The sequence below is a fragment of the Apus apus genome, chromosome 2, assembly GCF_020740795.1.
Source record: "Apus apus isolate bApuApu2 chromosome 2, bApuApu2.pri.cur, whole genome shotgun sequence".
Lineage (NCBI taxonomy): Eukaryota > Metazoa > Chordata > Aves > Apodiformes > Apodidae > Apus > Apus apus.
The window spans coordinates 129562104-129585358 of record NC_067283.1 but is presented as its reverse complement, the minus strand read 5'-3'; the positions used below and the strand labels follow the sequence as shown (position 1 = coordinate 129585358).

General features: G+C 37.4%; 2 protein-coding genes across 12 annotated transcripts in view; one reads left to right on the top strand and one right to left on the bottom strand.

The window, feature by feature from the left end:
* Window positions 1–23255, top strand: part of RMDN1 (regulator of microtubule dynamics 1) — a 50078-nt gene that overhangs the window by 16821 nt on the left and 10002 nt on the right. For 2 of the 10 annotated variants that reach the window (XR_007888596.1, XM_051610437.1), the window contains exon 10: window positions 20239–20326. The exons of 2 other annotated variants lie outside the window; for them this stretch is intronic. Coding sequence is in view for 7 of the 8 variants with exons in the window: in XM_051610437.1 (XP_051466397.1) it covers window positions 20239–20326 (88 nt within the window). In the remaining variant the exon portion in view is untranslated. Of the gene's footprint in view, window positions 1–3835; window positions 3938–12190; window positions 12246–13816; window positions 14089–20238; window positions 20574–20768; window positions 20982–23255 lie in introns of those variants that run through there. 6 more of the 10 variants (XM_051610435.1, XM_051610438.1, XM_051610434.1 and 3 more) reach the window with 6 other exon arrangements.
* WWP1 (WW domain containing E3 ubiquitin protein ligase 1) overlaps window positions 4024–23255 on the bottom strand; it is a 60755-nt gene continuing 41523 nt past the window's right edge. For both annotated transcript variants that reach the window (XM_051610422.1, XM_051610424.1), the window contains exons 11-24: window positions 19938–19992; window positions 19759–19843; window positions 19532–19660; window positions 18506–18578; window positions 18345–18416; window positions 17314–17402; window positions 14475–14634; window positions 11229–11362; window positions 10991–11131; window positions 9190–9310; window positions 7862–7966; window positions 6518–6614; window positions 6125–6197; window positions 4024–4951 (exon numbers count right to left, since the gene is read on the bottom strand). In XM_051610422.1, the coding sequence (XP_051466382.1) occupies window positions 4852–4951; window positions 6125–6197; window positions 6518–6614; window positions 7862–7966; window positions 9190–9310; window positions 10991–11131; window positions 11229–11362; window positions 14475–14634; window positions 17314–17402; window positions 18345–18416; window positions 18506–18578; window positions 19532–19660; window positions 19759–19843; window positions 19938–19992 (1434 nt within the window). In that variant the 3' untranslated portion in view covers window positions 4024–4851. The remainder of the gene's footprint in view (window positions 4952–6124; window positions 6198–6517; window positions 6615–7861; window positions 7967–9189; window positions 9311–10990; window positions 11132–11228; window positions 11363–14474; window positions 14635–17313; window positions 17403–18344; window positions 18417–18505; window positions 18579–19531; window positions 19661–19758; window positions 19844–19937; window positions 19993–23255) is intronic.

Sequence of the window (23255 nt, the reverse complement as noted above, 5' to 3'; positions counted from 1 at the left end):
TCTGCAAGTGGAACCAAATACTGATGAGGACAATGGCTCACCAAACTTGGAGGTGCCACTGAGGCAGAGTCAGACTATGTCTTGCATCAGAACCACTTTGGTTAAGAAAAAAAGATGTGTCATTGTCATAGGTGACTCACTTCTAAAGGGAGCAGAAGGCCCTTTATGCAGGCCAGACCCACTTAGAGAAGTCAGCTGCCTCTGGGGCCAGGATTAAGGACATATGGAGAAAACTCCCTGTCCTTGTTCAGCCCTCTGATTACTACCCTTTACTGATATTTCATGTAGGCAGTAATGAGGTAGTTAATCCAAGGGCAATGAAAACAGACTTCAGGGCCCTGGGCTGGCTGGTTAAAGGATAAGGAGCACAAGTAGCTTTCTCCAGTATCCCACCAAGTTGCAGGCATTGATGAGGGGATAAACAGGAAGAGCCAGCAGATTAACTCCTGGCTCTGAGACTGGTGTAACTAGCAGGACTTTGGTTTCTTTGCTCATGGGTTGATCTACAGGGCACCAGGAATGATGGCAACAGGTGGGGAAAGCCTAATCCAAAGGGGAAGGAGGATCCTGGGACACGAGTTAGCAGGACTCATTGAAAGAGCTTTAAATTAGGTTTGAAGGGGGGTCAGGGAGGAAACCAGGCTTACTAGAGAGGAGCCTGGGAGCAGCATGCCAGTGCTTGAGGGTAGAAGTGCTAGCAAGGTCTTACAGTCTGTTGTCTCAGTGGATGTGGGGGATGGTGATCCATGTGGCAGCAAAGACTTGAGGGTTAGTGATAGGTTGGTAACTATGGAAGTGTCTGAGTGTCATCAGGTGGGAATGAGGGCTTGTCCCCCCAGAAAGGTGGCAGGACCATTAGCCCAGCTGAAGTGGATCTACACTAATGCATACAGCATGGGCAACAAACAGGAGGAGCTGGAGGCCATTGCACAGCAAGAAAACTAAGCATCATGGGAAGACTTGCACAACTGGAGTGCTGTGATTAATGGCTACCAGCTTTTCAGAAGGGTCAGGCAAGGAAGGAGAGGTGGTGGGGTGGCCATGAGCCAGCAGTGTGCCCTTGCTGCCAAGAAGGCCAATGGAATCCTGGGGTGCATAAAGAAGAGTGTGGCCAGTAGGCTGAGAGAGGTCATTCTCCCCCTCTACTTTGCCCTGGTGCAGCCACATCTGGAATCCAGCTGTGGGCTCCCTAGTTCAAGAGAGACAGGGAACTATTAGAGTCCAGCAGAGGGCAACAAAGACTGGAGGGGCATTGGAGCATCTCTCATGGGGAAAGGCCGAGTGAGCTGGAACTCTTTAAACTGTAGAAGGCTGAGAGGAGACATTATCAATGCCTATAAGTATCTAAAGGGTGGGTGCAAGGAGGATGGAACCAGACTCTTCAGTAGTTCCCAGTGACAGAATGAGGGGCAATGAGCACAAGCTGGAACATAGAAAGTTCCATTTAAGTATGAGGAAAAACTTGTTTACAGTGAGGGTGACAAAGCACTAAAGAGGCAGCCCAGGGGGGTTGTGGAGGCTCCTTCTCTGGAGTCTTTCAAAACCCACCTGCATGCAGTCCTGAGTACCATGCTCTAGGGGATCCTGCTTTAGCAGGGGAGTTGAACTAGATGATCTCTAGTTCCTTCCAACTCTGACAATTCTGTGATTCTGTGATAAATCAACTCCTCCCTTGGCAGGAACTTCCATGAGAAAAAATAACCTAAGTTACAATATCCAGTATAGAAAGTGTTTACAGAATTGCCAAAAATATATTCTGATTGCTCAACTGAAAGAGGACCAAATAATGAAAAATTGGGAGGCAATCAAGTATGCATGGTACTGCCAGTAGAAAGCCTAACACTAGCACAAATTGACTATAAATACCTAGTGTTTGCTAGGATAGAAATGGATATGGTATTCTATAGGAGGAAAAAGTTAAAAAGGGCATAAATTGCTGAGACTAACAAACCAAGCCTGTGCCAAGGCAGTAGTAAAAATCCACAGCTGAGCCAATCTAGAACTTTAACTCTAGCCTCAGATCATGCAACTAGTTAAAAGATGGTTTTCTCCACTATGGAAAAGTAATTCTTATTTTTCTGTTAGTAGAACATAAAAATAAAATCTTCAATATGTCAAAGTCCCAGATTGGATGACATGTGGTATTTCAAAGAGATTCTCTGAATTCGTACACTACAAAAAGATCTGCCATAAACAAAACTGCTTGCAGTAGCCTTGAGGCAGAGGCACCTTCCTTCTGTGCCTTTGCTGCTGCACAGAACAGTTTCTTCACAAAGAGGAAGGCTACCCAGGTCACAGGTAAAGTCTGTTGAGTGTTTAGAAACATGCAGCTGAGTTGCTTGCAGGAAGGAACAACCAACCTATGAAGTAGGCGGTAGCTTCTTCAAGTAGTATTACCTCACTGGTTCCTTTGTCTGATCTCCAGCCTTTGCTGCTTTTCCTCTCCTCCCCCCAAGCACAGATAAATTATGGGAAACGCAAACAGGAAAAGAAAAACATTACAGTGCAGTATTTGTGAAATTCCCAGAAAGTCCAAGTTTACTGTACACATACAAGCATGGAAAATATTTTGTTGTGGTTTGTTTTTTAAGTGCTATGCTAAGAGGATGGTATAAAGGTCCTTTCCAAGACAGTGCATCCTATAAGTCTACGTTTTCATTCAGTCCTTTGAAACCAACTAACAGATACATCTACAGAATTCCACTGTTTTTTTTTCCTTGCTTACTAACTCCTACCCACAGGAATATCTATTGCAGTTATGAGACAGCTAAAATTATTGAAGCAATAAAGCAACTACATTCTTGTGATGTGCTGTCCTTTTTATTATTTTCTTCACTTGCTCACAGATTCACAAAATTCAGCAGTTGATAGTGGGTCACCAAGTCATTCATTAGTGCAAATTCATTAAGTTATACTCTATGACATTTAGCCCTCTTAACTGTCTTCTAGGCAAGCCACACACATGCTTCCTTTTCCCAGCCTTTGATGCTCATGTTTTTTTACAGCTTCCTCCATTCTAACCAGTGTAATTCATTATTTAAGTGGATTTGCACCTTAATGTTGTATTTCTGAAAACAGTTTTGCAGACAGTACGGCATGAAAAACCATCAAAGTGGTGGAAATTTTCTAAACTTATAGAAAGTTAATGTAAGAGAGCAGTCTGTTGGGCCTGCTGCACTCCTGGTGTTACCAAAGCTACATACAGGAGAACAGCTCTGCACTAGCTGTGCCTGTTGAACACAAAGCCTCAAGATAATCTATTATGTAGAAAACCAAAATTTTGGCAGAATTCAGTTGCTGCATTGGAACATGTGAACAAATACAGCTATTTTTTTCTGCATATACACTTTTAACAGTGCAGTATGATATGTTACAGAAGTGTTTTTAATCATACGAAGTAATCATTTTGGTGTGTGTACAAAATTCTGCAGAAGTTAAATGTAATGGAATTTACAGTTAATATTTGAAGCATAATACAAATAGTAATTTTAAACATGTTTTTTACTCTATAATAAGGAAGCCCGGTTTGCTAGAAGTAGCATTTAATATAATTCACATGAATAAGGTGTTAGATTTAGTGTTTTTTTTAAAAACACATCTTTGCAGTTCAGCAAATGCCCTCAATGCCTGTAAAACTAATTTTAAAATGGCTTTATATTATTGTGCACCTAGGACAAACTTGATCTACATAAAAGAATGGCAGGTTTTGGACATACTTAATTCTGATACATCTGAATTTCTGTAAAAACTTGAAAGGAATGAGAGTATTTAATACTTATAAATATTTTTATCTATGCAAAGTTTATGTAATGTTCATTTTATTTGTGTTTACTAGATTGATCCAGTAACTGACACTGAACATGAACAAAGAAAGCAAAAAAGTTCACAGGACCTTTTGTATACCATCATAGCTCAGTTTACATTAATATACCTGTAAAGTTGTAAAAAGGACATCATGGATTGAAAAGGGAAACTAAAAGCAACAACAACAAAAGAAACCTGTAAGACACCAGACCAAGGAGAGAATGTGTAACATTTTCTCTTTTATTATTTTTTCTTTGAAGATTACCTAACATCCTCGTGGTAATAACCCAAGGTAATATGTAAACAAATTTCAATGCTGCTCAAATGAATTAAAATATTCTTTTCAGCTCCTACAGTAAGTCAGAATAGTGGCACCAATTCCTTTCAACATTAAATCACATTCATCTTATTGTACATGACTTTTGTGCAAGTAGTAAAAGGCTTTATTCATGACCTGGGCTACATCAGTAGAGGGGGATATATATCAGCTATTCACGGATTTAAAAAAATTAAACTGACAGAACAACATACTCTGTCATCTCAAATACCAGCAGCATCTTTCTACATATTTAGGATACGTTTGGCCTAAGCCTTTAACACCTTTTAGAACAGCCATGCAATAAAACAACTTGGAGATGTTTCTTAAGAGAGAACACAGAGCAGATGAAACATTTTTCTGAATAATAAAGCCAAGATAAAGCAAATCCAGGCCCTTTTAAATGGCTGCAACTTTTCATACACTTCAAGCTCTATAAAACTAGAGCCTATTAGTATATATATTTATATTTTTATATATATTTTAAATAAGTCTCTTGTCTGCTTTCAAAATTTTGAAGGGTTTTCTGGTCTTTTGGAAGGGCAATAAATAAAAGTAGAAAAGGCTGAACTGTTTTGCATATCTCTGTGGAAGAACGGAGAACAATTATACTTTTAGAGTTCCAGAAAGATCACTGTACAGAACAAAAAGCTTATATACAATTAAGTGTGCAATTTTAGTTGGCTGGGCCTTTTATTATGCAAGATCTCCATTTTGACTAGAAGCCACTTCTACTCTTGACCAAATCCCTCTGTTTCTTCAATGGCAAAGAGCAGCTTCTCTTTTAGTTGTTCATAGCTTTTATATGGTGGCAAATCCAAACGATTAAAACTGAGCAGAAAAAAAAAGAAACTGTGTTAGGTTTAGCTACATCTCATGTAGAAGACTACAGAACTCAACTCCTACATTAGAAGTTCAAAATGTTCTAACAACTAGAAATGAAGAAATAGCAATCGGTGCCATCTCACTGCCTTGACATGTAACCTAGTATGAGCAGTAAAAACAAAGTTTGATTGAGAGGAATACTTTGAGAAACAAAAGTCTCTTATCACATCAGATGAAAACCAGAACCTTTGAAGACTAAAGACAGCCTATGATACATAGAACTACAATACTCAGAACAGGAAATATTCACCATAAGTTTAATATCATCCTAGTTTGATGCATCTCCAAATTACAGCAAGAGCATGAAAAGGCTGATTTTTTCTCCTTCCTACATACTCCTGGATATGTTGTGGAGAGGGAACTCCTCCTCAAGCTTTGCCCTAAAGGGCTTCTGCCAAAACTGCTTCGTTCCATGTCCTTCCCAAAATTATCTTAACAAAGAGGGATGTTTAAGTCTTGCAATCATCACTTGAATAAACAGCACCAGTGGAGAAAATGGTAAAATGGAGGATTCCCTCAAGTACTTGAAATGTATGATGAATATTACTGTCACAATGTTGCCAAAGAAAGGTGTGTCCATTTTGCTCACAGTATATATGGAAAACTGATTTCTGTACCTGTTGCACCAGTCTGGCATAGAAATGCCAAGCCAATAATAAGTTTTCCTGCCAGGCTTCTGACTACCTGCATTCTTGGCTAAGTAACCCTATTTTGAACATTTGTTGTGACTTTTTTCATGCTGCTTTTTCTCATTACTATACATTAATTATTTATAATATTACTGTACAAGTGTATCTAATAACTATATACCTAATATCAACATAACTTTTGTTCAGTTATTTAATATTGTCTAAAATAAAGGGAAATTCTTCTCAGTTCTATTGAAGGAGGATGATACACTTCTGACAGATCTGATACTGACAAGCTGTGTACACTGTAGTAGCAAAATTTAAGAACAGGGCCAGCAGAAAAGTTTTCAATCCTGGCACATTAGAGCAATCAAAAAGCTCAAGACAGAGACAGAGAACTGATTCAAATCAGGTTTCATTTGATTTGATAAATGCAAAACCATAAGAGAGAACAACTAAAGGTACAGAAAATTTACAAGTAACAACTCACCAAGTGTGACTTCTTGGTAACCAGGTTTCCTTACCAACTTTTTCAATGCAGAATTTCTGAGGACCATTACTTCCTAGAAAAGAAGATTTTTAGAAGTATAATCTGCTCCTTTTAAGTAGCAAAGGAGATAACACACATGACATAAGACACAACTCAGATACAGCAGGCAGAGCTCGGTAGGTGCTGCTCAATGTTACACATGTATGAACATTCTTCTAGAAATGAGCTCATTTCCTTATAATTTATAAATGCATTCATAGGATTTCTGATATAAAAAGCCCTTTTAGATTCAAGCTGACATACATGAACTCCCTGCTATCTGTATACTTGCAGCACGGTTCACTTGCAAACGGGACAGTTACAATATAAAAGTTTTGGTCACCTTTTACTTACCCATAAGTTCAGCAAATCCACCCAGTGGTAACCTGCAAGTGCCAGTGACAAACTGCAGAAGTCGCATGCGAACCTCGTTGTCTGTTTCTTTTACAAACTAGGCACAGAAATTCAAATAACTTAATAAAAATATTTAACATAGCTGGAGACAAACCAAAACCCCACAAGACTGCTGAAAAGAGTGTAACTCCATTTTAAAAGACACCACCTTGAGAACAGTTTACCTTTCTTCATTTCAGCAAAATGGGGTGAATGCAAGTGATTTCATACTATGTGCACTTTCAACCATTACAGAGTGAATGCTGGAAACAGCAAATAAGAAGAATCTTTATCTGTTTTATTCTACACTACAGTATAAACCACGTCAATGCTTTATCTGAAGACTACTGCCATTTTGACTAAATACAGCAATAGTCTAGCCACAGGCCCTGGTTATTTCAAGACTGAGGTATTTTTCCATGTGGAATTCTCAGTGAGAGAAAACACCATCCGTAACAGCTGCATCACTTAGTAAGTAAATTCACTGGAAAAGGGAAGAGGAAGGAAAGAGAGGGGAGACGGAGAACATTTCAGTAAGAAAGAGGGTATTGTTACAAGAATTTTGACCAAGAATAACCTGGATAACAAAATAAGTATTTTTGTTCTATAAATGTTGAAAGCACATCTGAGTTACCTGAACTTCCGGTTAAGACTGTTTCAGTACTAAGCTTCTTAAAAACAGATCATCTTATCAGATTAACATTATTTTGACAACATAAATAAGCTAGGAAATAATTTATTTGCATAATTTTCTTCTAGTAACTTAGTCAAACACATCTCTAAATGTTGATTTATCACAAGATAGCAACTGTGTAGCTATGACTTCTCTTTATGGAAATTCATAGAAACTGGAAGCCTATATAGGTTTTTCCCTGAGAATAATTCTTTGCCAACTTCATTAAAATGTGAGTTATAATCAGTGTGCTAGACTAGCACAGTTGATATGACAATAATTATAAATAATATGTGGCATTTCAGATGTACAGCTGTACTACTTGTAAGAACATGTTAGCAGTGATCTACTTTCTACAAGAGAAACAACTCTATTGTTCTATAACTGGTAAGAAGTACAAGATACAGAACACTTAGTCATGACCCAGCCATCCAAATGTAATGCGGGTATCTATCTGCCTTTTCCCACCCTAAAGTATGCTCCCTAAGAACCAGTAATTTTCTTTTCCTTCTCTGAAAAGAAAGGAAGCAGTGAGAACCTTCATTCAGATGACACCCCTCCACTCTACTATCATTTGTGTTAAAAAACAAGACAAAATCTAAAGAAGCTGGTAATGTTACTGATCAACACACCTGCCAGAACCATATGATCTGCTTGCTATTCCTTGTATAATGCCGATACACAGTGTTCCTCTGCCAGTCTGCTAAATCAACTTCTTGCATTCCACAGAGCATAACCTAGAAAAGAGAATGACTACTTGACTATATGCTTATCTGCACACATAAATTAAGAGTTAATTTAATGTATCTTGTATGAGGCATGCTAACAGGAATGGAAATTCTTGCTCCAAAAAAAGGACTGGTAATGTTTTCATTTTCCTCCACAGTTAGATTTTCCTTTATCCCAAGTTCACAGAACTCCTTCAAGCTGTTTATGCATTTAAGTGGCCTGAAAGCCTGCCTACCAGAAACATGGTTTCTTCTGACTAATAATAATTAAATGTAACAGCTTTCCCATGAAAAGAAACTTTAAAGAGGATATTCCCTTTCCCATTAAAATATTCCAAGATATTCTTGCATATTCCAAGATGATGATCATTACATTATTGCTACTGCTACTACTAGTAAAGATAAAACATACTCTAAGTCTACAAAGTACTCATAACAAGGAGCAATGACAGCTGAAAGTACTATATGGAAAGCCTCCTAAAAACCCAAACATTAAATAAGATAGATCAAAGTCCTTTACACAGAAAACTTCCATTGAACTTAAGAAGGTTTCAGAACACTGCTTATTTTATACAGGGACTCTTGGCAGGTATCACAGAAATTAAAAAAAACAAACTGTAGCACTACAGAGACTTTTGTCTCTGCTCCAAATTACAACCCCAACAATGAACACAGGTCAGGCTGATTGTTAAGTAAACACAGGGCAGGGTAGTGACTCCTGTTATCAGCCCTTCAATTACATATTGAGAATCTGCAAAATTCCGTTTCAAACCTTGTTTGTTCCTCCATCTTTCTGTCTTAAAGTGTCACAAAATAACCTTCAAACCTATCCTAGAATATGTGTGTGAAACTAAGCAATCACTATAAACCAGAATCAACTTCTGTGCCATCTGTTACAAGGTAATTCCACCCATCTACCACAGAAATAAGTCTCCTTTAATAGATCCACCTGTGACCTCATGTTCTTATCCTCTCGCAGAAATTTGCAAAGCACATTTTAATTCTGAGGATGGAATCTAAAATTCCCAACTACTTAACACCACAAAACACCAGTGCAATAGATACTGGCTTTTCACCATGATTTACCCCCACTGCCCCTATTAAATTTTCCATGTTCCAGCACTATCAAACGCAGCATGCCATAGATGAGAAATTCAAGCTGACCTATCCGTTTAATCATTCTGTATGTATTACCTTTGCAATATGTAAAAATGTTGAACAGGAAACCTCACCTCCAGCTCCTTTTCATCAAAATAGTGTAGCCACTGTAGAGGAACAACTTCATTAAAACCATCAAGAAAAGCTTTGGTTTGTTCTCTAACTCCCCGAGAAAATCGCCATTCAGCCATTAGCCTAGGATGGAAAAAAAACAAACATAAATTAAACACCAATTAGCTCTCAAAAGGAAGAAGTTCAAACATGTATGACTCTCCCATGTATGTACCTCTCCCATGAGGTACCACTCCTTCTGACTTTACTTTCTTACACTGTATGATTCTATAGACTACCAGGGAACTACCTTACTAACATTATCCCCAATCTCCAAACTCAGACAACACTGAAAGTAGCAGGCAGTACTTAGATTACCATTCCAGTTTTTAAAAAATTATATATTATTAAAATAAAAATATTATTATTAACCTTTCACTAATTAAAATTTAGCAGCCTTTTCATGAAAATAAGGGTACTTGGACATGACAATTTTCTTATTGAAAAATTTGCTTTAGCTTAAAAAGTTCATAATCCTAGTGTTTGGTAGAAAATAAAAATTTCCATTGATTTTAACATATTCTGTTATTGAGCAAATAACAGCATGTAGGCAGAGAACAATAAAATATGCTGCTGCTTATTATACCTGTAACTATGGTTGCTCAGTACTTTCAGGATAAGACTATTTCCAGCTTTAACAAAGAGTAGACATTTTTTGTTCTAAGCTTCTGATTTATGCTAAGATTTTTTTGAAGTTCTAACTAAAATGGTCAAGCCACTTCTGAATAAAAAACCCCACAAAAAATATACATACATACTGTAGAAACTATTTTGCTAAGAAACCACAGACTGCTAATTTAAGTGGGAACTTTGTGTGCAGCAGTGGACATACACACTGTGTAACACATAAAAGGTTCTGGGTACATCCACTTTTGAGATCACAGGGAATAGATGAATCAGAAATACAGGTTAACAAACAGAATGAGAGAACCAGGGAAGAGCAGCATAGCAGAACAAAGAGAAAAACAGTTTAAGTCACATTATACACCATTCTGAATTTCAGTTTCCACAGTGACAGCAAAGTTCTGAATAATTTTGAAATCATCTGTCACGTCCACCTGGATTTGTTAACTCAAGTTACTGAAAACAGATTTGCTCATTTTATTTTCATCTCTTCTCTCACTGTGTAAGTAATAACAAGACAGGTCATATTCTTTCTTAACAAGACTGGTCATATTCTTTCTTAACAAGACTGGTAATCTTTCAGTACCTGAAGGGGCCTAGAGGAAAGCTGGGGAGAGACTTTTCACCCAAGAGGGCAGCGATAGGACAAGGAGTAACAGTTTTAAACTGAAAGAGGGGAGATTTAGGTTAGACATCAGGTAGAAATTCTTCACCATGAGGGTAATAAGGTGCTGTAACAGGTTGCCCAGGGAGGTTGTGGAAGCCCCCTCCCTGGACGTGTTTAAGGCCAGGTTGGATGAGGCTTGTGCAGCCTGGTCTAGTGGGGCATGTCCCTGTTCATAGCAGGAAGGCTGGAATCTGATGATCTTTAAGGTACCTTTCAACCTTAACCATTCTGTGATTCTATCAGGTCTTTTTTTGTTATTTTTATCCAAGTGGACTGTTGAGGGAGAGGGAAAAGTGGAATAGGAGAGATCGAAATGTACCAAGAGATCATGTGTACCAAGACACCATTTCAAGAGTAGTTCCAAGAATTACATACTAATAGGGAAAAAAAAAAAAGAAAAAAACAAATCATATATCAAAAAAGACTAAAGCAACAGGAGAAATATGGAACACTTTTTTTCAACACCTTCCTACCCAATATATTCTTCTTTGTTCTCCTCAGTTACCAAGATATTTGAACCACCTGATTTCAGCTCATGTGAGGTTACTTTTCCCAAGAGCTCCATATCCACACAGAAGTACATTTCTAAGTTACACTCTTCAATGTTATTATCCCTGAAAGAAAAAAAAAAAGAAAAAGTACAATTAATTCTATATAAACAACAAAATACATAAAACACCGCACATGGGCAAAGAAAAATAATCTACAAACCTTATCCAAATTAAGGAGTTATAAAATTCAGTATCAATAGATTCCAGGTCCTTAATAGTAAGTTTCTTGCTCAGCATTCGTTTGTAGAAAGGCAGAGAGAAACCAGTGTCAATAAATTTCCCATGAAACAATGCCTGTTGAACAGAAAAAAGCCCGTTTAGCTTTTATTGAACTATGGAATTATTGAAGTATTTCTGGATTTTTACTTGTTGGGGTTTTTTCCCCTTTCTCCTTCAAACAGTAAAAATCACCAAGTAGCAGTAGCAGCTTGGTATTTAAAAGGAACAAAACATTATATTAAATGGGAAGAAAAAAAAAATAGTAATTGACAACATTTATCCAAGCCTATGTTACCATTACAATTTAGAAAACTGATTAAAATAAACTTCTCATAAAACATTAAATTTATGAGAAGAGGAAACTGCTATATTTTCCTCTTTATTATGTGTATAGGTATATGTGCCAAGTGTTATTTGATCCTACTAAATCATAATTGATCCTACTTAAGTATTACTACCATTTTTTACTACACACATATGTCTTGCAAAATCATTCTTTACACAATGCTACTGCAGCTTGCAAAAAAAAGTTTATGAATGTAATCACAGCTTCAGAAAGAGCTTTGGGAATCACATTTTTTATAGATGAGCAACAGAAGTGAGAAATGAGAGTCTCCCTTCTACTGCAAAAAATGAAATTGAAATAAAAATCAAAACATGGTCCTATTTGTCTCACCACATGTGCACAAAGGGTGTAAGTTAATTTCTAGCACTGAAGCACAGCATTACATACACACACACAGTGTTAACCTCTATACTGACTCAGTGCATCTGAGAGGTAACAGCACAGCTGTAACAATAAAAACATGTTTTGAACTCATCTTTATCAAGCACACTTTCTTCTTTAACCATCATCCTAAACACAGGCCACTTATGGAATTTATTGCATGTCTTTCCTTACAGCTGGAATTTTCTGACCAGAAGGGCCAATGTAACATCCCATTTCCTCCAGAAAAAGGCAAGGCTTCATCTTTTTTCCTCAGCACCTAAATTCCCCTCTAGGGTGTACTCTAGCATGCATTTTCTTCTGCTTTAGGAGAGCTTAGAAAGGTTCTCTCAGAGGTCTTTATTTATTTGTGTATTTATTTTTAGACTAGCCTATCCCTCTACTGGGAATGCTATGTGATAAGAAACAAAAAAATTAAATGTCAAGTGCAGCATTCAGCCATACAATTTCCTGCTTTTTGCAAAAGTAAGCTCTTAAATCATCTCATTTAAGGTCTATGATAATCTTACACCAAAACCAGTCAACCTCATTTAACAGCTTTTTGTTACAGCGCAAGATGTGTATTCTTTGTGTTTAAACTTGTTTCAGCTGAAAACATCTGTGGTTATTTAAGTACTTAAAATGAAAATAATTCTTTATAATCTGAAAATCAGAACTACTTTAGAACTGTGAGGACAAAAACCACAACTGCTCTTAAAAAGCCTACCTAGACGCCTTAAAATTATTCACAGAATCATAGAATGGTTCAGGTTGGAAGAGGCCTTTAAAAGTCATCTAATTTCAAGCCCCTTGCATAGGCAGGGACACCTTCCACTAGCTCAGGTTGCTCAGAGCCCCATCCAACCTGACCTTGAATGCTTCCAGGAATGGGGCTTCTACAACCTCTTCAGGCAACCTGTTCCAGTGTTTTCACTACCCTCATTGTAAAAATTTTTTTCCTAATATTTCATCTAAATCTACCCTCTTTCAGTTTAAAACCATTACCCTTGTCCTATAACCACAGGTCCTGCTAAAATGTCTGTCCCCATATCCCCTCTTCTATTATTCCCTCAGCTATTTTAAGCCACTACAGGGTATCCCAGAAGTACTGTAAGAAGTGCCATCTATTATAAAAAAAATAACTATGACGAAACCTTGCAACTGACCACATTAGGAAACACTATACAGGTCTGTCCTTCTTTCCTCCCTAGAGTACTTAAAATAAGAATGCAAAATACTCCAGGAAAGAAAAGTCTGTGTTTTAATTACATTAAATACTTTAATTACATTCTCTTCTATGATCTGTACTTTTATGAAGTAGTTTTCCTAAAGTTAACATTTCAATTACGGATTTATCTTATGAGCAAGATCAAAAATCACCAACTAAAATAAGAAAGAGAATTTAGCTCTAGCCCCTAATTGGCTTTATTGTATCTTCCTGCTAAACAGCATTAGAGCTTGTTGAGAATTCTAAAAGAACAGAAACAGTAGTCTATTGAAAGTGTTAACTCAATGAAATATGTTTTTATGGCAGCACAGAAATGGGGAACATGGCCATAAAAGCCCCAAAATTAGAGATGTTAGCACCAAAACTGAAAAAAAATTGTTTCTCAAAAAGCATCTATAAGAAAAGGAAAACCAAGAAAACTTCTAAACCTAACTTCTTTTAAGTCTGAAAGTATTTTTCTATTTATGTTACACTTTGCTTGTATTTCTTCTAATTTCGTATAAAAAGCCTGAACAACAGGGGAAGAGGATAGTCTCTTCAATCTGAAAATGCACTTCTATCTACTCTTTTTGCTTTCACTGCTCACCACATTCAGTGATGTTGCTGAGGGCACCTGATGACATCACGATGATTATGTGGAAAGAGGAGAGTATCACTACATGGCAGGAAAGAGATGTGACAGAGCAGGAGTCCACTATAGAAAATTGTCTCAGTGGTACCAGGAGAAGATATGAAACAACACTGCCTCGTCATCTTTCAGCTAAAAAGAAACCTGATGGCAGAGAATCAGCTCCCTGCCAGCTCCTGCTCTCCTCAGTATCTGACCTATCCAAGTACATATGTATAAATTAAAGCTCAGCATACTCTGCAGTATATTTCTGATTAATCTTTTAAATAAAGTAAGGTATAGCAAGTCTAACTGAGAAGCCTTTTTGGAAAATACTAGTCACATTTTTCAGAGCATCAGTATTCAGACACTCAATCAAACAGCAGTTTGCATGAAGTACACACATCCAATTGATAAAAAATAAAATATTATATTACATGTCATATTAACCTTCATCACTACCCCAAGAAACTTGAGTGTGTAAGAGATTTAACTGACAGAAAATATTTTGGCTCAATAACCTTACATGCCTTCATCTTCCATTTCTAAGAGATTAATATAACCTTTAATTACTGTAAAAACAAATACTGTTCAGGAATAAATGTAAAGCTACAGCAAATAATAAAACCTTAGAAATCTAACCTACCATGGCAATAAAGCGCCCAATGAAACAGAAATATGAAAGATGGTCAGGATTGATTGTTGATGCTGGATTTATCTGCAGGCAATAGTTGCTCTTGCCAGCATATTCAAATAGGCAGTACATAGGGTTCAGTACTTCATGGGAAAGCAAGAAAAACCATTCTCTAAGGAAAAAAAACATGTATACACATAAAAACCATCAAATACATATGTTTAACACCATTCCCCTTAGGTAACTAGCAAAATGGTCAAAATATATGCAAACTTAGAAAAATAATATAAACAGTGTTGTATCAGAATCACAGAATAATATATGGCATTATTTAGTTCTTAAATGTATTTAAAAAAAAATCATTATTAAAACAATAATGTTAGAAAGTCATGGTTTCCAAAGTTTAGAAACAATTTTCAAGATTGTCCCCTTGAATACACCCTCATAGCACAGGTTTTGGCTGCACATTAGTAACATTTTTGCCTAGAGTCAAACAGTACACTGTATTTATCCTCCTTATACCTGTTTTACTGCACACAACTAAGATTTTTATTGAAAAAATTACATTATACCATGGACAGCACTTATTATAGCCAATATAAATAAAACAAAACAAACCCAAACCGCACCTTACTTGCTTTCCCAATCTATCAGCAGAACACACACTGAGTTACCGTGGTTTAACAAATTACCACGCACCCGTTTAAGCCCACAGGACACAACACTGTGAAAATACATTTTTGTTGAGGTTTAACTAATACATGTTATTCACCACTTTCATTGTTTCCAGCTCAGCTGACCTGAAATAATAATAGGATCTGGTATTTCACTGTTAGAATAGCTGATTTTTAAGAATATTTGTTGCTTTATAGTATTCGCATATAATCAGAGATCTCCGAAGCAGTTGTATATACTCAGGAGTTTTTGTATCAGGCCTTAAATGCTTGGAACTGAACAACCAGGCTTAGGGAAAAGCCGCCAAAAAAAAGCTGTAAGTCTATCCTATAATAATCCCCTGGAGGGACTGAATTCCATCCTGACTGCCTTTCAACTGTCACATTTAAGAGGCATCTTTTCTATCCCTGTAGTTACATGAGATCAGGGAAAAGAAATGAGGTCTGCTGGCACGCTTCTCCTAACAGTTCTATGATACCCAAAGTCACGGACTCGCTACAATGCATTTCGAACCAGAAGACAAAGTAGAAAGAGTAACCAGAGAAAGGCAGCTAGGATACGACAACCCTAACAAGGTTCTGTACATCTTTTAATAAGCACAAGAATGTTCTACAGCATTCTATGCAGGTTTTATACTAATACAATTATATTAACTCTGCATAGGAGCATCAAATTTAGTAAGCACTTAAATTAGATCAAATTCAAATAACAAGGGAGGAGTCAGTCATGAACCAGATGTTTGCGGAAGCAATGAATTTTTCACATCCATAGCTAGAACTAGCCAAAGGACACAGTGTTAGACTGGTCCTGCTAAATACAAGGTAAAAATATGGAGGGAACACTGAGTTAAGCCTGCTGAGAGACAAGTGAGAAATCAAGTGCATCAGCTTTCTATACTTGTATTAATGAACTATTACATTAGCAAGTCAGTACATGAACATTTACTCCATCAACACTTCAGAATTCTCACTTCAAGTTACAATGAGATCCTTGCTGCTTCTCAATTTCACATACAGAACCTCAGGCAAGACTTAGTCCTAAACTATGAAATTATACTACTTATATGTTATTTATTTATTCTGGCACTTTCTGTGACTACCACTCTGCTGTTACATTATTCTAATATCACTACTTTGGAATACTCTGTTTCTCTGGAACAGATTACTTTAACTTTCCTGTTTCCATCCTACATCTCAGGCCATTGTCATAGGGACATCAGCCAAACAAACCTCATGCAAAACAAAAATTGGATTCCTCCCTGCACTCACTCTGCAAGAACCTATCAGATACTGTAATTCAGAAGCATAACCACCCACATATCCAAAGAAGCTTAACTTTCAGAGGAAAGCTTCCTTACTTGCAAATGTTACACATTCTCCCTGAAATTTGTTTTAACACAGATATCTACATAAAACCAGAACAAAACAAAACCAGAACACCTTTACATTAAAAAAACAATAACCAAACGAGAAAGATTTTATCACCTATGACTACTTTCAATGCCCTGGATCTGCAGCGGTACTGAAATTTTCATCCTAATAGGAATATTTCACTCAAGTAACTGGCAGCAGTACTCAGTACTCAGTGGTTCTCTTCTATATGGTCAACAGATGAAACACGTCATCTATGGCTTTCCTGTTACCAGTTTTTCTGAGTTCCACTTCAGATTCTAGAAAAAATCATAGTCTAGCTGTTTTGCATTCCTGTGCAGCCTACACAGTCTGCTCATCTGCTGCTACCTCATTCCTGCACTACTCTTCCCTTGTTTATGTCCTTTCTATTCATAAAAGCCCCAATCTGGTGTTTGCTTGTTTTTTTTCCCAGCTAAGCAAAACACTTGATTTTTCTATAGACTCAACTTTCAGAAAGTGAAACTTTCTGATAGAAAGTTCCTGAAATAACTCAATCTAGAGCAACTAACTGGCAGAAAAAATTCAAATTGAAACATTAATCTTTGTCAAAGAACTGAACAACTGAGACCACAGTGTTACTAAAGCAAGGTTATAATCCATAACAATAGCCAGTGATTCCAGTTCTACTTCCTTAACACATTAAGGAGTACTAACAAAGTAACCAGGGTCAGACTGCAAAAACAAGTAGCTCCTCTGTCAACAGAATGACATTAGAAATCAAGGTTAGAGTGCTATTAAAAAAATAAAAACTCATTTTCTTTTACCTTGCCAAGCCACCATAATCCAATCCTTCCTCTCCTCTGAATATAACATATAATCTTCTCCTCAAATCATAGGGCTTTAATGCCATAATCTACCAAAAAAGCAAAAATTGTAATAAGTTACAAATTAAGCATTAGACCATCTTATGGAACATGCAATCAATAAACTGCACACAAAAAATACCAAGTCAGACTTAAAATCCTTGAGCAGCAGACTGCTACCAGTGGGAGAGAGTATCTGGAAAGTATCACTTTACAGCTGCTCTGTTGTTAAACTCTTCCTAAGGCATTTACTGTCATTAAAGGAAAATAGGTGAACAGGCATTCCATATGATATATTACATATTTTTGGTTTTAGGCAAATCACTTAAAAAAGTAATTTCGTCTAGTGCAAAGTAAGTACAATGTGCTTCCCTTAATAATATACTGTTTACTTATAGAGAATCCCTCCCAAAATTTTTGATGTGGTGACAGCAGCAAGAATTTTCGTTACAGAGAAAAGAGGAAAGAACATATGTTGCCTGCAGACTGTAAGAGCCCAAGAACTATAAGCTTCAATTACAGAAATTTAATGTTTGAAAAACAAAGAAGGACACCAGTTTTAGTAGAAAATGTTTTGTAATGTATATAACCACATACAAGAATCAGAAAAGCAAATGCAATGTGGTTAAGAAAATATGATATCCAATATGGTTAAACTATGGAACCACAGGATGCTGTACATGCAAAAAGTTCACCAGAGAAGCACAGACAAGCTCACAGGAGAGAAGTCTCTTGACAATTACTAAATACCCAGAAACCATACCAAGCTCAAGAAGCATGTCAACTGTAAACAGCTGGGAACGGAAAGACCATTTGGTAGAAGTATTATATGCATTATTTCTGTTCTTACCGACTTCTCTAAGAATGCCCTTTTGGCTAATACTAGAGGAAGATTACTGTGCCTTAAAGACCATTAGCCTGGACTGGCTATGGCCACTTTTGTTTACCAAGACAAAGCATAAGAACAAACACAACAGTCTTTGCAGGCTTACTTGCTGGAAGGAATCCTCAAACAAAGTCTGTCTGGATACATTGATTTTCACATGACTTGGCAGTGCATTAGACTGTAATCATAAGGCAGTAACATTAAAAGGCAGAACACAGAAGTGTAAACTCAAATAGATTCAAAGATAAATAATTACTTAATCAGTACCTGACACAAGTAACGGAAATGAGCAAGTTTCCACCTAAAGCTACGCTCATAAGCAATCTGTGGCCCTTTATTTCTGTAAGGAAATATATTTGAGATAGATTAACCATACAAACATCAAACTACTTACTATGCTAAACAACAGCATGTAGATTACAAAAATTCACAAAAATTGTTACGTTAATATATGATCAGAAACAAAATGCAGCTGATGGCTTGGTCAGCCAGTCTTCCTTTCCACCACTACCACCATCCTTTTTACCATCTTTTTTGTTTGTTTGTTTGTTTTTGTTTGGTTGGGTTTTTTTAAGATGCTAGTCCATTTATCAAATATGAGGGAAAGGTGGAGATCTACAGGACCTCAAGTCCCTATCAACCTAGTAAAAACTACAAGCCAGGTCCAGGAAAGACAGCTAATTTATTGTCTTCATTGAGTGGAAGACTGACAAATTAGGCTTCATAAACTGAACTGCTTCTGAAACTATGAAGGAATTTCTATTACAATGTTCTATAGGCCCCATTAAATGAAAAGTCATCAACACATCCTCAGAAGTAAAACACTACCCTACATAAAAGACATTCAGATAGCCACCATAGGTTAGTTCAATATTTCTGATTAAGCTATTTTTAAAAAAAATATTTGCATGTAAAAATTGTGAAAAGTATTTCCAGCTACCTTGTTTAGATAATCTAGAGGGTATATATAACTGTAAGTTTATTTTAAAATTTAACTCTTAGTTACATTAGTTGAGTATTCAAGTTTACATCATTTCCCTTCTCTATTTGCAATACATTTACAACCTTGGTATCTGAAAAGTGTATAAAAACTATTGAACCCTAGAGCAGTACAGCAAAGTGTGTCATACAGAGAACTGACAAAGCTTAAAAACAGGCTAAATTTACAGGACAACAATTTGTACAGAATTTAAGTGTTCATTTCTGGCTAGAAGTATAGAATGCTTTCTAGTATGAGAAGACTTAATCATTAAACTACAAAAAGTTAAAAAATGTATTTTAGTTCTCACTTACACAGAAGATTTCCCAGTACGAGGATCATTGAAGGTGGTGGTTCTTGTATTATGGTCAACAAAGTATCTGACACCTTCTCTGGTATATCTGATTTCCCAGCCCTCTGGAAGTGGATCCTCATTTTGTAAACTGCAGAAAAAATTGCAGACAGTACTTTTTCCCCCATATCATGACATAAAAACATCTTGCTTAATTCTTGTATCTTCACAGTCAATATACACACCTACCCTTGAGTTCGAGGGTCTTCCCACTGTGTTGTCTTTGTGTTATGATTTACAAAATACACCCTATCATTTGAATCCACTCTCCTTTCTATGGAAAAAAAAAGAAAAATAACACTATACACCAATTGCATTCCCAATCTCTGTAACTGTCGTGTTCTGAAATCAACAACTAACTAACTTACCCCATCCTGGTGGTAAAGGCCCAAGTGGATCATTTTCTGCTGACAACATCGAAGCCTATTTAAAAACAAGAGGGCATTTCTTTAGGCCAAATATTTTAATATTTGTTTTTAGTTACTGTGTTTTAAGATTACCACTACTACTGAAGACTATCCATTCTAAAAAAATAATTTAAAAAAAAAAATCATAACACTTTTAGTCTGTTTTTTTAAAGAAACACAGATTATGTGACAACAAGGTATGATTTCTGCACTTGCCTCAACTGCTTCCTACCCAACGTACCCTTCCTTTCTCTTCCTACAGCATTTGACAGAGTCAGCGGTCTTAAAGATGCACAGTCCTCAGAAGTTCAGAGGAAGCATGGATGAGCAGATAAGCACAGTGCTCTTGTGTAAGAACATGCTTTACCATAATAAACATTTGCAAGCACAGTGATTACTGCCAACGTAGGGTTTTTTGCTTCCTCAATACATGAAGTCTTCCTTGGATTTCTGCCTATTTTCAGACTTTGGCATTCTTTGCAAATGCAGCTGCCTTCGTTACAATAAACAGATGGTTAAAATTATACCAATGTACAGTAAGGTTAAAAGGAACCAAAAAAAAAAAAGTGAAAAAGATTAAATTATTATGTAAAAACATGCTAAGCTCGTAATATACTGTAAACTTGTACAAGTCTCCCAGTATCTCCCAAGAATACAAAGCACGGGAAAAAGAAAATATAAAGGTGGAAATCCCCCAGACTGCAGGACCCGTGGTCTGATTTACAGCTAAAAGCATCTACCCCCTAAAACTTTTTGGACACTAAAATGATTTTGCTTTTTTTTTCTGTGCAGAATAGGATTTGGAGATATGGGAACCAATCTACATTTTTCAAAAAGTATCTTAAGGATCAGCTTGCTACCGATTTATATAGCATTCGCAATCCAAAAATCTCAAATCCACTCAAGAGTTTACAACAGCAAATTCAGGGAAGAAAATCTACCATTTTTTCTCTGAAACAGAAACAGAGCAAGGATCAGAAAAATACCAATAATACTCAAAATCAAGCTGCCTCTTTGTCTCTTTATTCTGGCCACCAGCTATTAGATGTGAACAAAGAATTACCATTAGCTCAGCAGCCAACGTAGTCAGCCTCTCCTGCTCTTAGAAACCCTATAGTCACAAAGATCCTGTAACTGAAGACTTCTCTGTGGTGAGTGTAAAAATGATATTGCACAACAGAAAATGCTGTCTGCCCAAGAACTTAACAGCAGCACCATTCAAAGGTTTCTGATCTTAATGGGACCAAGGATTTCTGTGTGGCTGCTGGCTAAAATAAATCTAGCTCAAAACAAATCTTAGGATCAGGAAAATTGAGGGTTTTTTAGATGTTTAAGCAACTGATCAAAGTAGTACACAAGTACAGAAAGTTGCTCAGTGCGAGTTCCTTGCTTGATACTTTTCAGCAGGTGCAAAAAGGATGGAGCCAGGCTCTTTTCAGTAGTGCCTAGTGGCAAGACAAGAAGCAGTGGCCACACATCAAAGCACAGGAGGTACCCTCTGAACCGCTGTAAGCAGAGACGTTGGACCAGATGATCTCCAGAAGTCCCTTCCAGCCTCAACTGTTCTATCTTTCTCAAAATGTGTAAGATGACTTTGACGCACACCTCCAGGAGTTAAGAAAACTAGTGCATGCTTCTGCTATTGGTAGTGATGAGATACACTGTCTAATTAGATAGAGGTTCAGAACTGTTAAACATAAGAATACTACACATACCGGCTTCATTCTGGAATGGTTTCAATAGTCGGAGAGGGGCCTGAGGGGTGTCTCCTCTAAAAGCTAAAGCTAAAAGCTCTCCCAGCTCAGGTGGTCAAGGCTGAGCCATTAGTGACAACAGATCCGCCTCCACAATTAACATACGAAAAATCTGATTTAAGACCTGAGGAGAGAGCAAGCAGAGGCGGAAGAGCTGTGCATGAGGGGTGAAAGCAGTGCTGGAATGGAGATCCTGAGGTTGGTGAGGAAGATGGGGAAGGAGGTGCCCAAGCGTAAGTTCCCCTGCAGCTCATGGAGAGATGGCAGGCTGTCCTCCTGTGCCCCATGGAAGAGAAACATGGTGGAACATTCCCTGAAGGTGCCAGGAAGGGCAAATGTGGATCTGCAGCCCATGGACTTGGATCTGCAGCCACAGAGGACCCCATGCCAGAAAAGATGACTGTTCCCAAAGCAGCCCACTGGAGCAGATTGCTCCTGAGGGACTGTACCTCATGGGAAGGACTCATGTCATAGAGGTTCATGAAGGACTCTCTCCCATGGGAGGGACCCCATGGAGAAGCAGAGGAGAACTGTGAGGAATCCTCCCTGAGGAGGAAGGAGTGGCAGGAACCACCTGTGAACTGACTCTAAACCCCATCCCCTGTCCCCCTGTGCTGCTGGGGGGAAGGAGGAAGAGAAATAAAGTAATCTGGGCCCAGGAAGAAGCAAGGGGTGAGGGTAACCTATTTAAGCACTGCTCTTTGTTTTGTCTGTGTCCTGCTCCACGAGCTACTAGTTGGCCTTTGTCCTCCACATCCCACAGTGTGTGGGGTGGGGAGGTGAGTGAGAAACCACGTGGCTGGTTCTTTGTTGTCAGGTTAGGCCCAAACCACAACACTGCAGCATCCTTTACTTTTATTCATCCTTTACTCTGAAGTAAAGCCTCAATAAAGTCCATCAAACCCAAAGCAAAACTAGGTCTGCAGATGCACAGAGTCCTAGTATAATTAAGCCGTTTCAGACTTCTACTTCAATGCGTTTCTTCTTTAAAACACTCCAGCATTACATCACTTAAAATAAGACTCAATCCCAGAAATGTTGTAAGAGACCAAGCCAAATTCTTAAAATGGTCTGTTTAGTGTAACAGTGACATGCAGGCACCATTGTTCTTAACTCTGAGAAAGAAACTATTCTGTTTAACTAGTCAAAGATGGAAATATCTCTCAAGAAATATCTTCTTTGAAGCTACTTATGCTATTTTCTTCAGGCAGAAGTGAGCAACTATCTGAGAGAAATAGAAAACCATGCAGAAAATGTCAGAGCTGAATCAGGTGCATAAGCTTCAAGCCAAGCTCAAAGTAAAGAACTGCTAACTGTACTAGTGAATTACTCTTAATCACTAAAACAATTTTTTAAGGCTATTTATTGTTCAATATTCCCATAACTCAGATTTAAGGTCCTTTTCAGTTAAGGGACTTCTTCAGTTTTACCTCATACTACTGTCATTAAAAGTCTTAAGTACCATGCAGTACACAAGCCTCAAGTTGGAACAGACCCACAATGGAGCGCTTTTTGCCTTTAAGGA